Source organism: Rhineura floridana, chromosome 2, assembly GCF_030035675.1.
Source record: "Rhineura floridana isolate rRhiFlo1 chromosome 2, rRhiFlo1.hap2, whole genome shotgun sequence".
NCBI classification, from domain to species: Eukaryota; Metazoa; Chordata; class Lepidosauria; order Squamata; family Rhineuridae; genus Rhineura; species Rhineura floridana.
Genome location: NC_084481.1, coordinates 222,219,816 through 222,234,180, shown reverse-complemented (window position 1 = coordinate 222,234,180; position 14,365 = coordinate 222,219,816). Strand labels below are relative to the sequence as shown.

General features: G+C 43.6%; 1 protein-coding gene across 2 annotated transcripts in view; it reads left to right on the top strand.

Annotated features, from left to right (window-relative positions):
- Positions 1 to 2,098: 2,098 nt before the first annotated feature.
- ADSS1 (adenylosuccinate synthase 1) overlaps positions 2,099 to 14,365 on the top strand; it is a 46,796-nt gene continuing 34,529 nt past the window's right edge. Inside the window, exon 1 of one of the 2 annotated variants that reach the window (XM_061612318.1) lies at positions 2,099 to 2,419. In XM_061612318.1, coding sequence (XP_061468302.1) covers positions 2,216 to 2,419 — 204 coding nt within the window. In that variant the 5' untranslated portion in view covers positions 2,099 to 2,215. The remainder of the gene's footprint in view (positions 2,420 to 14,365) is intronic. The other variant, XM_061612319.1, reaches the window with a different exon arrangement.

The following is a 14,365-nucleotide window of genomic DNA, read 5'->3' as shown; positions in this document are numbered from 1 at the left end:
TCAACTACCACATTCCACTACCTACCAGCAAGGTGGAATGTCGCACTATACTGCATTGCTGTGGAGCCCGCAGTATAATACTAAGATACAATTAGATGTATTTAAATAGGTAAAAAACCAGAGATGAAATGTGGTGATTTGCTGGGGTAATACAATATATGAGAGCTAGTTTGCTGCAGTGGATAGTTTGCTGGACTTAGACCAAGGGACTCCCTGCTCAGGCATGAGGATCCCTGGGTGAACTTGGGTGTTCAGTCTCTCAGCTTAACTTCCCTCCCAGGCTTGTTGCAAAGATAAAGTGGAATAACCTCCATATGCATTCTGTGCTCTCCACATAATGGCTTACTTTCTTCAGGAGGGATAGCCATGGAAAATGTTGCCGCCTCTGCTTCTGGGGAATGTCAGACAGACACTAATTTCCTGTAAAGCATGCCTGCTCCTTCAGCCGGAGGTACAGTCACTCTCCTCTTAAATGTGTGTGGCTCCTGACTGCTTGCTGCTCAGAGAATTTTGCCTGCCCAGACTCTTCCTGGTTGTTGCGTCTGTGCCATCAATGCTATGCTCTTTGGAAGGGGAAGGCAAAAATGGGCTTGAATTTGACATGGGTTTTTGTTAAATCCATTCTCTTGTCTGGCTTGAAACTGTGGAGTGCGGGTGGGGGACATGTGCCCCTCTAGAAGCTGCAGCTCAGTGGCAGAGCATCTGCGTTGTACACAGAAGGCCCTAGGTTTGATCCTCAGCGTCTTCAGATAGGGCTGGGATAGACTCAAAATCCCCGCCAGCTGTTGCCAGTCAGTGTAATTGATACTGAGCTAGGTGGACCAATGGTGTGATGCCCTATAAGGAGCTTTCTTTGTTCTGTGAGGTACAACACCCATCATCCCTGACCATTGGCCATGCTGTCTGAGACTGATGGGAGTTGGTCCAACAATATCTGAAATGAAGACTACAGGTTCCTCACTCCTTGCAGAATTTAAAACTTGTACATTGAATGTCTTTAAAATCAAAAGCAGGGTAACTGATGGACCTGCCTTGCTTTGACACGTGAATGAGGCGGTAATGAGACTTTCAGTGTTGTGACAAATAGTATAGAGGAAGCCAGACACTGGGGAGAATAATCAGAGGATGGATCCTTCTTTCCTTTCCTTTGATGGAGTTCCTACTTTACCTTAACAGTTTGAATGATTAAATTCTTTGAAAGATTGCTTGTATTTCTCATCAAAAGCTAATGGTAGCATTTAAGCTGCCTGAAGATGTTTTGTTTAAAGCTCAGCGTGCTTTACAGGTTGAACCTATGCTGTCAAAAGTAAGCACCCCTGAGTTCAATGGAGTTTACTCCCGGGAAACTAGGCATAGGAGTGTCCCGCCGCTGCCATTAACAAACTGGGTTTTATGTATTTATTGCTGCTGCGCTTTGATCCTTGTGTGAATAAAAATGGATCAGCACAGCTGCCCGCACGTTTTGGGCTTGCCTCGGGGACACGGTTATGACCCCTTTTCTGAGGGCGTAATGTGGGGATTGTCGTACTAATCCCTGCAATTAAAACTTCACCACTACGCTGTTGTTGACAAGTACCCTGCGAGGCAGGCCAGTACCGCTATCTTCATACTGGTGCTGCGCACGCTGACAAGCAATGTGGATTCCACGCCTGAGGTAAAATTCTAGCCGGGACCCTCTTGATTTTAGTGTACTACACTAAGGCTGCAAACCAATACGTGTCTGCCAAGAAGTAAGCTCCATTGCATTCAATGGGATTTGCTCCCAGGTAAGCGTGTATTGGATTGCAGCCTAATTTTCGAACACAGAAATCTTTTAAAAATAAAAACAGAAGTTTTGTCTTATTTAACATTTATGGGGCGCGTTTCTATTACAAACAAAGCGGCTATTATGGGCGTGCCTGTACGTGTACACATACACACTTTCTACGGCACAATCTCCCGCGTTCCTCTTCCCCTCAGGACTGCACCGAGTCCTTTTATTCTATTGTGATGTCTCAAGAGCCTGCCCCTCCCCCACCTTCTCTGTTCAGCGGCACGCGTGAAGAGGCTCGAGCACCTCCCTCCTCGCAGACCCCCCTGTTTTACGTCATGGCGGTAGCGGCGCTGATTGGTGAAGGGCCCCCTTAAAACACAAAGAGCGGGCGGGCGTGGGCTCGTGTGAGGTGACGGCGCCAGGGCAGGCTGGGTGGTTCGAGTCACAGTCGCGGTCATTGTAATGTCGGGCACCCGAGCGGCGACGGCCGCGTCCAACGACCGCGCCCCTCATCCCACTGCAGCTGGGGGCGGCCTGAAGCGGCTGCGGAGCGAACCGGGCGGCAACCGGGTGACGGTGGTCTTGGGCGCGCAGTGGGGGGACGAAGGCAAAGGCAAGGTGGTGGATCTGTTGGCCACGGAGGCCGACTTCGTCTGCAGGTGCCAGGTGGGTGGCGGCGCTTGCGACGCAAGAACTGGCTGAGCAATTCCCGCCGGGGTTGCCAACTCTCCCGCCGGCTCCTGTGCCTTTTTTGTCATCTGGACCCGCCGCAGCCATCCGCCGATAGAACTTTTCGCAGCTGGGAGACGAAACGTTGGTTCATTTCTGCGAATGAAGGTGCTGTGAAAGGCACATGAACAGGGGCCGGTTAAAAAGTTGGCAGCCCTACACTGGTTCCTGCCTCTGCAGATTCTTCCCCCACTAACTTTTACTCTTTTCTTTCCTAAGACCCCTTTCCTCCACTTACCTTGAAGTATGTCCCGTTAAATTCAGTCGGACTTAACTTGTGTACAGGGTTAGGTTTGGGCTGTTAATTCATTTCTTCTCCCCTTTTGAAGCTTTGAAAAAGTCTTGTTACAGGTTTCTGTTTTCTGTTGTTTTCTTATCGATCACGTTTCTGTACCGCGCTACTTCCAAGGAACTCGGAAATGGCATATATGGTGGCGATGGTATTGCATACTGTTCCTGTAACTATTCTTTAAAATACTTGCAATCTGCCTTTCAAGACTATAGTCTTTCCCTGGTTCCCTCCCTCACTTTATCCTCACAATAATCCTGTGAAGTAGGCTAGGCTGCAAGAAAGTGACACTGGCCCAAGGTCACCAAGTGAGTGTCATGGCTGTTTAAATACTTGAATCCAGGTCATTCTTTCTCTCCTTTCTATTTGCCTATGTGTGTGTGCGTGCATGCATTTTTTCTGTTTGTTTTCTCTTCAGTTTTTTCTCCTTTTTTTCCTCCTACACTTTTTTTTCTGCCTAAGTTACTGTGTTTCTTCCCTTTCTGGGATGGCTGCTGCTGCTGCTGCAGAGAAATGAGTGGGGCTCTTTAAAAGTAACCACAGACTGAATGCCACTCGGGAAGAGGAAAGAAAACCTACAAGGCCCTGAGCTACAAATAGAAATAGCTGACCCTTGGTGATAAATGACATAAGATCCTGAGATCCAGACAAGCATGGTGTGTGTGCCTGAACCGGGTGCGTCTGGACAGTGGCGAATTTGCTTGGGAGCAGGTGTTTTCAGCAGGTGTCGGGTGACGCTGAAGGTGACCAGAGAAGCACAACGCTCATGCGTACATGATCTGTGCATTATTGTGGGCCAAGCTAAACGTGATGAGGGTAGCCATGTTGGTTTGTGTGTCTACTTTTCCCATACACATACAGAGAATGAGTCAGTGGGGGAGGGCAGTAGAGTGTAGATCTTAAGATTGGGGAGACTTGGGTTCAAATCTCCATGTGGCCATGAAGCCAATTGGATTGATTGCATTCTCTGCCTAGCCTGCTTACCAGGGTGGTTGTGAGGATAAAATGGAGTGACGGGACAATGCACTGTCCTGAGATATGGTGAAATAAAAATGTTAGAAATGAGAGGTGTGTGGGTGAAGGGGACAGAATTATTTTCTCTCCCTGTATTCTGTTGCTTGGGATCCTATTTCCCAGCTCACTTCTGGTATTGAGGCTGGGCTCAGAGAAAAGCAACAGAATTAGGGAGTTAAGGCTGTGGATAAGGGTAGGGGTATGGTTCCCTTCACCTAGGTACCTCTCTTGAATTAGATCTGGCCCACCACCACACTGATTTATATGTGAACAAGGCAGGCATGTGAATAAACAAATCCAACTGTGCCCGTCTTGCATTTTGTTTGGCTCATGCTCTGCTTAAAGCCAATTTTAGGTGCTTGATAAAGAAACAATAATGGTTATGAGTTACATTTATTTTAAAACACAGACCTCCTACTTTTCTTTTTTAAAAAATCCATAGGCACTCTTCTAGAATTATTCTAAGAAGGGACTGCCCCTACCTTGAAGAAGCATATCCTTCAAAATGCATGTGCAAGCCTTCTTACATGATTATTGTGTGTTGGTTGAACTAGATAATGTGAAATACGTATCTTATTTGTCAAAAAATAAGCAGGTGAGGCGGGATCAGGACTATGGGACATGAGAACTAGGGGGTTAATCCTTTCCCCCTGTGCTGTGGTCCCTACAAAGACTGCCTCCAAAGAGCCAGGAAGGTTATTGAGTTAGGAAGGTAGCTGCCATTGGGGTTAGTAGCAGCTGTGCGGGTGTTAAATCCCTATTCCTGTGCACAGTGGCCGTGATCCTGATCCCCCCTGGCTATTTAAATTAACGAACAAAAATACTTCATGTATTTCACATATTGTCTAGTTTTGTCCTCTATCAGGCTTGATATGGCTGTGTGAAAATGTCACATTGGGATTTGGGAGCAGCTTTCCGTGGCAATTAGTAACCATCTGGTGGCTTCTCTCTGAACAAGTGCTCCATCTGTAGATAGGCCATCCATGGTTCAAGGGGAAAATGTTATATTTAAATATATATATTCTGAGACATTTCCAATGCTATCAGTTAATAGCTTTTGGTCTGGGCATGTTTTCTAACCAACCAGAACACATAATCAGTTTGTTTACTTGTTTAAAGTATTTATATACTACTTTTCATAAAATATCAAAAAGTGGTTCACAAAAAACACATTAAAATACAAATAAAAGATAAGATCATCAGCACAACAAGGCCCCAGAGAACAGGTGGGTCTCTAGCTGTCGCTGAAATGACAGGCTGCCTTACTTTGAAGGGGGGGGGCTATTCCATAGAATGGATGCCACATGAAGACTGTCCTAGTCACCAACAGATTAATCTGGCACAATCCGGAAGGTCTGAGTAGATGATCTTGGTGACTGGCCAGGTCTATATAGGACAAGACGTTCCATAGATAATCTAAGAACATAAGAAGAGGTTTGCTGGCTCAGACCAAAGACCCATGTAGTCTAGCACCAGGTCCTCATAGTGGCCAACCAGATGCCTGTGTGAAGCTCACAAGCAGAACCTAGGTGGAACTCTTCCCGCTTGTGATTCCCAGCAACTGATATTCAGAGGCATACAGTCTCCACCAGCGAAGATAAAATAAAGCCGTTCTGACTAGGAGCCGTTGATAGCCTTGTCCTCTGTGAATTTGTCTGATCTTCTTTTAAAGTCATGCAGGTTGGTGGCCATCAGTATCTCATGTGGGAGTGATTTCTATAGTTTATGCGTTGTGAGAAGAAGTACTTTCATTTGTCCTGAATCTGTCTCCATTCAGGTTCATTGCGTTATAGCGGTATGAGAGAAGGAAAAAAAACCTCCTCTCTATCCGCTTTGTGTTCACCATGTGTAATTTTATGCACCTCCATCACGTCCCCCTGTAACTCGCCTTTTAAAAAAATAAAAAAGTCCCAAATATTGTAACCATTCCTCATATGGGAACTGCTCTCTAGCCCAGGTGTGGGGAACCTTTGGCCCACCAGTTGGTGGTAGCAAGCATGGCTAATGGCCAGGGGTAATGGAAGTTGTAGTTCAGCAATGTCTGGAGGGCCAAAGATTCCTTATACCTACTTAAGCCCCTGGATAAATTTGGTTGCCCTTTACACAGCCTTTTCTAACTTCTCTGTGTGTGCATTTTTAAATATCTCTGAATTTTTAAAGAATTCTTTCAGTAAAGTCAAGACACTTGAATTGGCTCATCTGTTTAGCAGTAGAAGTATTATGTACTTGCCTTGTATCTGGCACTTGGTATTAAATTCTAAGGAATATTTAATTTCAAAAGAGGAAGTACATAGAGGTGAGGTAAATATCTTCAAGGCTTGGAGGTTATTTAAAACCACAATAATAGAGGTTCAGATAGAATCCATACCACAGATTATGAAATCCAAGCAGATGCCAGCTGGTTAATGAGCAAAGTCAAGGCAGCTATGAAAGTCAAGAAGACTTCCTCTAAAATGTGGAAATCTTGCCCAAATAAGAATAAAAAAGTGCACAAACTGTGAGCTAAACAAATGTAAATTGATATTGAACCAAGTGAATGTTTTTAGCAATATGCTTATTAATTTTTTTAAGTCAAAGTTAAAATTTATTTGAATAAGATAGTTGGACTGTTAGATGAAAAGGATTGCTGGAGGAGAACAGGGAGATCATGGAGAAGCTGAATATATTGGGTGTTATTCAGTGCTAGTCCTACTGAGAGTAGGCCCATTGAAGTTAATAGACATGACTGACTTGGGTTCATTAATTTCAGTGGGTCTACTCCTGTTATGTTCAATCCACTATTTGAGGTTGGCTTCACCGCAGAAGATGTTGACCAGGTAGTCGTGTCAAAATGGTTTGGGTTGGGAGTAGCTAAAGAGCTAAAACAAAGAGATATGTCAAGAGATGAAAAAAGAGCGGTCTGGCTGATACACAAGAGTTTTTAACAACACAGTCCTACACATATCTACTCAGAAGTATGTCTGAGTTCACTGATGGTTATTTTCATACATGCTTCAAAGAAACCCAACAAGAAACGTTTATATTGTAATGAAAATTTGAAAATTGTCACTAATATAGACCACTTAACCAGAGTTTGAAAGGTAGTCAATGTAATACTGTTAAAAAAAAGAGAAAGATTCGAAGTAGAGCCAAAATTCTGGCTTTTAACACCATGAGGTTTTCTGTGCAAATCATGAGGTTTTCTGTGCAAATGAAAGCTGATAAATAATAATTTGTGCTCCATTATTTATACTATCATGTTTTCTCAAATAATGATGGGGAAATCGTTAAATAAAAAAAAGTCAGCAAGTATTGTAATTTTTTTTTATTTAAGTGTTGTATACTAGATAGCATTAAACAAAATTAGAGCTCTCAGGTTTTCTGGGTAAAAGCATTTATATAGCCCATCATTGGTGTTTTACCAGGATGATCCAAGACATTTTGGACAAAAAATCCAAATGACAACATCCATGGTGGTACAAAATTGATAAATAAGCTGAGTCACTATCATGTCACTATCATTACCTGGGAATAAGCTTCACTTACTACTCACTTACTACTCATTAAGAACATAAGAAGAGCCTGCTGGATCAGGCCAGTGGCCCATCTAGTCCAGCATCCTGTTCTCACAGTGGCCAACCAGGTGCCTGGGGGAAGCCCGCAAGCAGGACCCGAGTGCAAGAACACTCTCCCCTCCTGAGGCTTCCGGCAACTGGTTTTCAGAAGCATGCTGCCTCTGACTAGGGTGGCAGAGCACAGCCATCACGGCTAGTAGCCATTGATAGCCCTGTCCTCCATGAATTTGTCTAATCTTCTTTTAAAGCCATCCAAGCTGGTGGCCATTACTGCATCTTGTGGGAGCAAATTCCATAGTTTAACTATGCGCTGAGTAAAGAAGTACTTCCTTTTGTCTGTCCTGAATCTTCCAACATTCAGTTTCTTTGAATGTCCACGAGTTCTAGTATTATGACCCATTACTCAGTGGGACTGCCTTCTGGTAAGCATGCATAGGATTTTGATGTAAATAACTGACCCTATATTGCGAGCCATTTAATGTTATCCCAAAATCTGTCACCTTAAACCTGGCCCATTACCAAGGATGAGGTGAGGCAGTTGGCCTAGTAACATGAGCAAAACCAAAAACCCATACGTCCCTGCTCTAAGAAGCTTGCAATCTAACTTTTAATGGTGTGAAAGACAGAGAAAAAGATTGAAATGGTTTGTGAGAAGTGATGTGAAATGGAAATGGACTGCCTCCAAGTCGATCCTGACTTCTGGCGACCCTATGAATAGGGATTTCATGGTAAGCGGTATTCAAAGGGGGTTTACCATTGCCTCCCTCTGAGGCTAGTCCTCCCCAGCTGGCTAGGGCCTGCTCAGCTTGCCACAGCTGCACAAGCCAGCCCCTTCCTTGTCCACATCTGCCAGCTGGGAAGCAACTGGGCTCCTTGGGACTATGCAGCTTGCCCACGGCTGCACAGGTGGCAGGGCATGTCACCCCTGAGCCACTCACTGTGGGGATGATCTTTAGCTGGCCCTTGACATCCAGGAGACACAAGCGGGGATTTGAACTCACAGACTCTAGACTCACAGCCAGGCTCTCCTTCCCACTGTGCTTACCAGCTTATAGAGAAGTGATGTAGGTATACTTAAATAGAATCAAATAGTTTTATGTTTCTTGTTGTTTCAGTCTCTGTTTTTTGGGATTTATTATTCAAACTTTGTCGTTATGTGCCTTCAAGTTGATTTCGACTTAGGGCAACCCTATGAATCAGCAACCTCCAATAGTATCTGTTATAAACCACCCTGTTCGAATGTGGCTTCTTTTATGGAATCAATCTATCTCTTGTTTGGCCTTCCTCTTTTTCTACTTCCTTCTGTTTTTCCCAGCATTATTGTCTTTTCTAGTGAATCATGTCTTCATGATGTGTCCGAAGTAGGATAACCTCAGTTTCATCATTTTAGCTTCTAGTGACAGTTCTGGTTTAATTTGTTCTAACAAAACTAGAAAAACTAAAAAGGTTGGACAGTGTTTGTTATTACATTTTTGAAGTAATCTTATTTGTGTTTATTAGCATGCCTTGAGCCTCACTTATAGGAGTCCTTACATCTGTGGTGGATTTAAACTTTATGCTATTTTAAACTTGGGCTTCTCCTTTGGGTACTGATAAAATTGCTCCAGGATCACCAGTATTATATGAGAAGGTCAAGTTTAAAATTACCAAAGCTCTGTAAGAAAACAAGACTGGCGTTCACTGCCAGTCATCAAAATCTTAATTTTATTATCCTGGGTAACAATCAAGTCCCTAGCTGAAAATGAAGTTCAAATGATACTTGTTTCACCTTCTTCATTGTTTGATTTTCTGGTACCTGCAGGCAAGATAATAGCAAAGTTCATTTCTTCAGACAATAACTTTCCTGTGTTGCTGTAATTTGGTGAAAGGGAACAGAGTTGTTTTTACCAACCATTCTAACAATGCCTTTTAATCCAGACTCTGTTTCTTGTGGAAATGTATGTCAGAATGAGCAGTGAAAAGCTATTTTGAAAACAAATTTACATTCAAATCAGTGTAACCTTTTCATTTGATTTGTAGACTGACAAAATACAAAAGACATTTGTCATGAAATCTGGCAACATGACCACGAATAGGCTTCTTAGCCTACTTGCCAACTCTGTTTTGTTGATTTAAAACTAGTTTCCAGTTACAACGAGTTCAGGTCCAGGCTCTCCCACAGTTTAACAATTTAGATTTGGCATTATTGGTGGAGCTGATGACTACCTGCAAGCAGGGACTGTGTAAACCTTTGGTGCAAAGCAGATACTACCCAGTTAAATAAGGATGTTTTGCTTTTTTTCTCTAAAAGGACAAATCTATTCCCACATCTCCTTGATGGTTGTGCATGAATCTATTATAAATATTGCCCATTTGAAATTGAGAAGAGGCCTTTAATGAGAATTAAGATGTGTTGTGAAAAGACTTACTAACATGTGTAAGAGAAGAGTAGGACCAACAAGCTTTGCATACTTTTTGTATAGTTACTGAATAAGAGTAACTAAACAAGAGTGGCAGCAGCAGGAGGCACTTTTCCTAGCTTACATTGTAGACATAAATTTGAAAGAAAAAAGTATGGGTTTTACCAAGTGCATTTCCAGATCTTAATGGTGTCAAACGGCAAAACTTCCATGGACTTTTATTGAAGAGTCTTGCTGGAAACCAGATCTTGGGCAATAAATGTGCAGGGGTTAAACTAATGGGTTGATTATTGGTTATTATTTATTCTTTAAATTTATATCCTGCCCTTCCTCCCAGAAGGTGCCCAGGGTTCCATACAAATAATAAAATACTAAAAACATATTGAAAACAAAACATCTTTTTGTTTTTACACATGGTTATGATGTACTGATCCTGAGTAAAGATCAAATTAGTTTGGTAATGAAGCATTAATGTTCAGGAAATTATTGCATTACAGGGCTGGGAATATTTTTCTGTTGAGGGCCACATTCTGTCTGGAGCTGCGTACTGGTGGTTGATGAGACTGGAGCTAAAGATGGGTGGGTCCATGTTTTTGCTCTCTGTCACTCTTCCCCCCTTTTGCTCTTACTCCCTCTTGCTTCCCCCGTCCTTTCAGCTGCATGAACTTAAGTCAAGGCCCACAAGAAATGGGGTAAAGGGCTGCCTGTGTGGCCCTACAGCTGCAGGTTACCCACCCCTGTGGCACTACACATCTGTTTAGGGGATCAGTCATGGAATAATGAAGACGAGAAAAAGCAGCCTGGAGGATGTCATTCAAGCCAAAGTTAATTCATGGACAAATTTTGTCTCTATTTTTCTGAAGGAGTAGTTCTATTAGAAAGAGGTATTTTGCTGTAATTGCACGTAATAGCATCACTTGTCTGAAGTGGGGTGGGTGTCTACCTGGCATAATGCCTTTGTTATGGACAGGTTGTCTTTGCCTGGCACTGCAAACACAACAAAATACTGTTCTAATATTTTTCACCAGATAAGAACATAAGAAGAGCCTGCTGGATCAGACCAGCGGCCCATCTAGTCCAGCATCCTGTTCTCACAGTGGCCAACCAGGTGCCTGCGGAAGCCCACAAGCAGGACCCGAGTGCAAGAACACTCTCCCCTCCTGAGGCTTCCGGCAACTGGTTTTCAGAAGCATGCTGCCTCTGACTAGGGTGGCACAGCACAGCCATCACGGCTAGTAGCCATTGATAGCCCTGTCCTCCATGAATTGGTCTAATCTTCTTTTAAAGCCATCCAAGCTGGTGGCCATTACTGCATCTTGTGGGAGCAAATTCCATAGTTTAACTATGCGCTGAGTAAAGAAGTACTTCCTTTTGTCTGTCCTGAATCTTCCAACATTCAGCTTCTTTGAATGTCCACGAGTTCTAGTATTATGAGAGAGGGAGAAGAACTTTTCTCTATCCACTTTCTCAATGCCATGCATAATTTTATACACTTCTATCATGTCTCCTCTGACCCGCCTTTTCTCTAAACTAAAAAGCCCCAAATGCTGCAACCTTTCCTCGTAAGGGAGTCGCTCCATCCCCTTGATCATTCTGGTTGCCCTCTTCTGAACCTTTTCCAACTCTATAATATCTTTTTTGAGATGAGGCGACCAGAACTGTACACAGTATTCCAAATGCGGCCGCATCATAGATTTATACAACGGCATTATGATACGGCTGTTTTATTTTCAATACCTTTCCTAATTATCGCTAGCATGGAATTTGCCTTTTTCACAGCTGCCGCACACTGGGTCAACATTTTCATTGTGCTGTTCACTACAACCCCGAGGTCTCTCTCCTGGTCGGTCACTGCCAGTTCAGACCCCATGAGCGTATATGTGAAATTAAGATTTTTTGCTCCAATATGCATAATTTTACACTTGTTTATATTGAATTGCATTTGCCATTTTTCCGCCCATTCACTCAGTTTGGAGAGGTCTTTTTGGAGCTCTTCGCAATCCCTTTTTGTTTTAACAACCCTGAACAATTTAGTGTCGTCAGCAAACTTGGCCACTTCACTGCTCACTCCTAATTCTAGGTCATTAATGAACAAGTTGAAAAGTACAGGTCCCAATACCGATCCTTGAGGGACTCCACTTTCTACAGCCCTCCATTGGGAGAACTGTCCATTTATTCCTACTCTCTGCTTTCTGCTTCTTAACCAATTCCTTATCCACAAGAGGACCTCTCCTCTTATTCCATGACTGCTAAGCTTCCTCAGAAGTCTTTGGTGAGGTCAAACATTTTTGAAAGTCTAAGTACACTATGTCCACTGGATCACCTCTATATGCTTGTTGACACTCTCAAAGAATTCTAGTAGGTTACTGAGACAGGACTTTCCCTTGCAGAAGCCATGCTGGCTCTGCTTCAGCAAGGCTTGTTCTTCTATGTGCTTAGTTAATCTAGCTTTAATAATACTTTCTACCAGTTTTCCAAGGACAGAAGTTAAGCTAACTGGCCTGTAATTTCCGGGATCCCCTCTGGATCCCTTTTTGAACATTGGCGTTACATTTGCCACTTTCCAGTCCTCAGGCACGGAGGAGGACCTGAGGGACAAGTTACATATTTTAGTTAGCAGATCAGCGATTTCACATTTGAGTTATTTGAGAACTCTCGGGTGGATGCCATCCAGGCCCGGTGATTTGTCAGTTTTTATATTGTCCATTAAGCCTAGAACTTCCTCTCTCGTTACCACTATTTGTCTCAGTTCCTCAGAATCCCTTCCTGCAAATGTTAGTTCAGGTTCAGGGATCTGCCCTATATCTTCCACTGTGAAGACAGATGCAAAGAATTCATTTAGCTTCTCTGCAATCTCCTTATTGTTCTTTAGTACACCTTTGACTCCCTTATCATCCAAGGGTCCAATTGCCTCCCTAGATGGTCTCCTGCTTTGAATGTATTTATAGAATTTTTTGTTGGTGGTTTTTATGTTCTTAGCAATGTGCTCCTCAAATTCTTTTCTAGCATCCCTTATTGTCTTTTTGCATTTCTTTTGCCAGAGTTTGTGTTCTTTTTTATTTTCTTCATTCGGACAAGACTTCCATTTTCTGAAGGAAGACTTTTTGCCTCTAAGAGCTTCCTTGACTTTGCTCGTTAACCATGCTGGCATCTTCTTGGCCCTGGCGGTACCTTTTCTGATCTGCGGTATACACTCCAGTTGAGCTTCTAATATAGTGTTTTTAAACAACTTCCAAGCATTTTTGAGTGATGTGACCGTCTGGACTTTGTTTTTCAGCTTTCTTTTTACCAATCCCCTCATTTTTGTGAAGTTTCCTCTTTTGAAGTCAAATGTGACCGTGTTGGATTTTCTTGGCAATTGGCCATTTACATGTATGTTTAATTTAATAGCACTGTGGTCACTGCTCCCAATCGGTTCAACAACACTTACATCTCGCACCAGGTCCCGGTCCCCACTGAGGATTAAGTCCAGGGTTGCCGTCCCTCTGGTCAATTCCATGACCACCTGGTCTAGGGAATAGTCATTTAGAATATCTAGAAATTTTGCTTCTTTGTCATGACTGGAACACATATGCGGCCAGTCTATGTCCGGGTAGTTGAAGTCGCCCATTACTACCACATTTCCTAGTTTGGATGCTTCCTCAATTTCATATCTTATCTCAAGGTCTCCCTGAGCATTTTGATCAGGGGGACGATAGATCGTTCCCAGTATTAAGTCCCTCCTGGGGCATGGTATCACCACCCACAATGATTCTGTGGAGGAGTCCGCCTCTTTTGGGGTTTCGAGCTTGCTGGATTCAATGCCTTCTTTCACGTATAGAGCGACTCCGCCACCAATACGTCCTTCCCTGTCCTTCCGATATAGTTTATATCCAGGGATAACCGTATCCCACTGGTTTTCTCCATTCCACCAGGTCTCCGTTATGCTCACTATATCAATGCTCTCCTCTAAGACCAAGCACTCCAGTTCTCCCATCTTGGTTCGGAGGCTCCTAGCATTAGCGTACAGGCACTTGTAAGCAGTGTCTCTCTTCAAGTGTCTTTGGCACTTGTGGTTTGGCCTGTGGTAATTTTGCTCTTCTGAATGTATATCCTGTGCCCCTGCTCTCACAATGCCTACTTCTAGGCCTACCCCTTTTAAAATTTCATCATTTCTTTGGTCTTTATCCCAGGGGAGAGGTTTATTCCGAACCGGACCTTCCTCAGCTCCTGTTGGTTTTCCCCCCTCAGTCAGTTTAAAAGCAGCTCTGCCACCTTTTTAATTTTATGTGCCAGCAGTTTGGTTCCATTCTGGTTCAAGTGGAGCCCGTCCTTTTTGTACAGGCCCGGCTTGTCCCAAAATGTTCCCCAGTGCCTAACAAATCCAAACCCCTCCACCCGACACCATCGTCTCATCCATGCATTGAGACTGCAAAGCTGGGCCTGTCTGGCTGGTCCTGCGCGTGGAACCGGTAGTATTTCAGAGAAAGCCACCTTGGAGGTCTTGGCTTTCAGCATCCTACCTAGCAACCTAAATTTTGCTTCCAGGACCTCACGGCTGCATTTCCCCATGTCGTTGGTGCCAACGTGCACCACGACCACTGACTCCTCCCCAGCACTGTCTACCAAACTATCTAAACGACGGGCG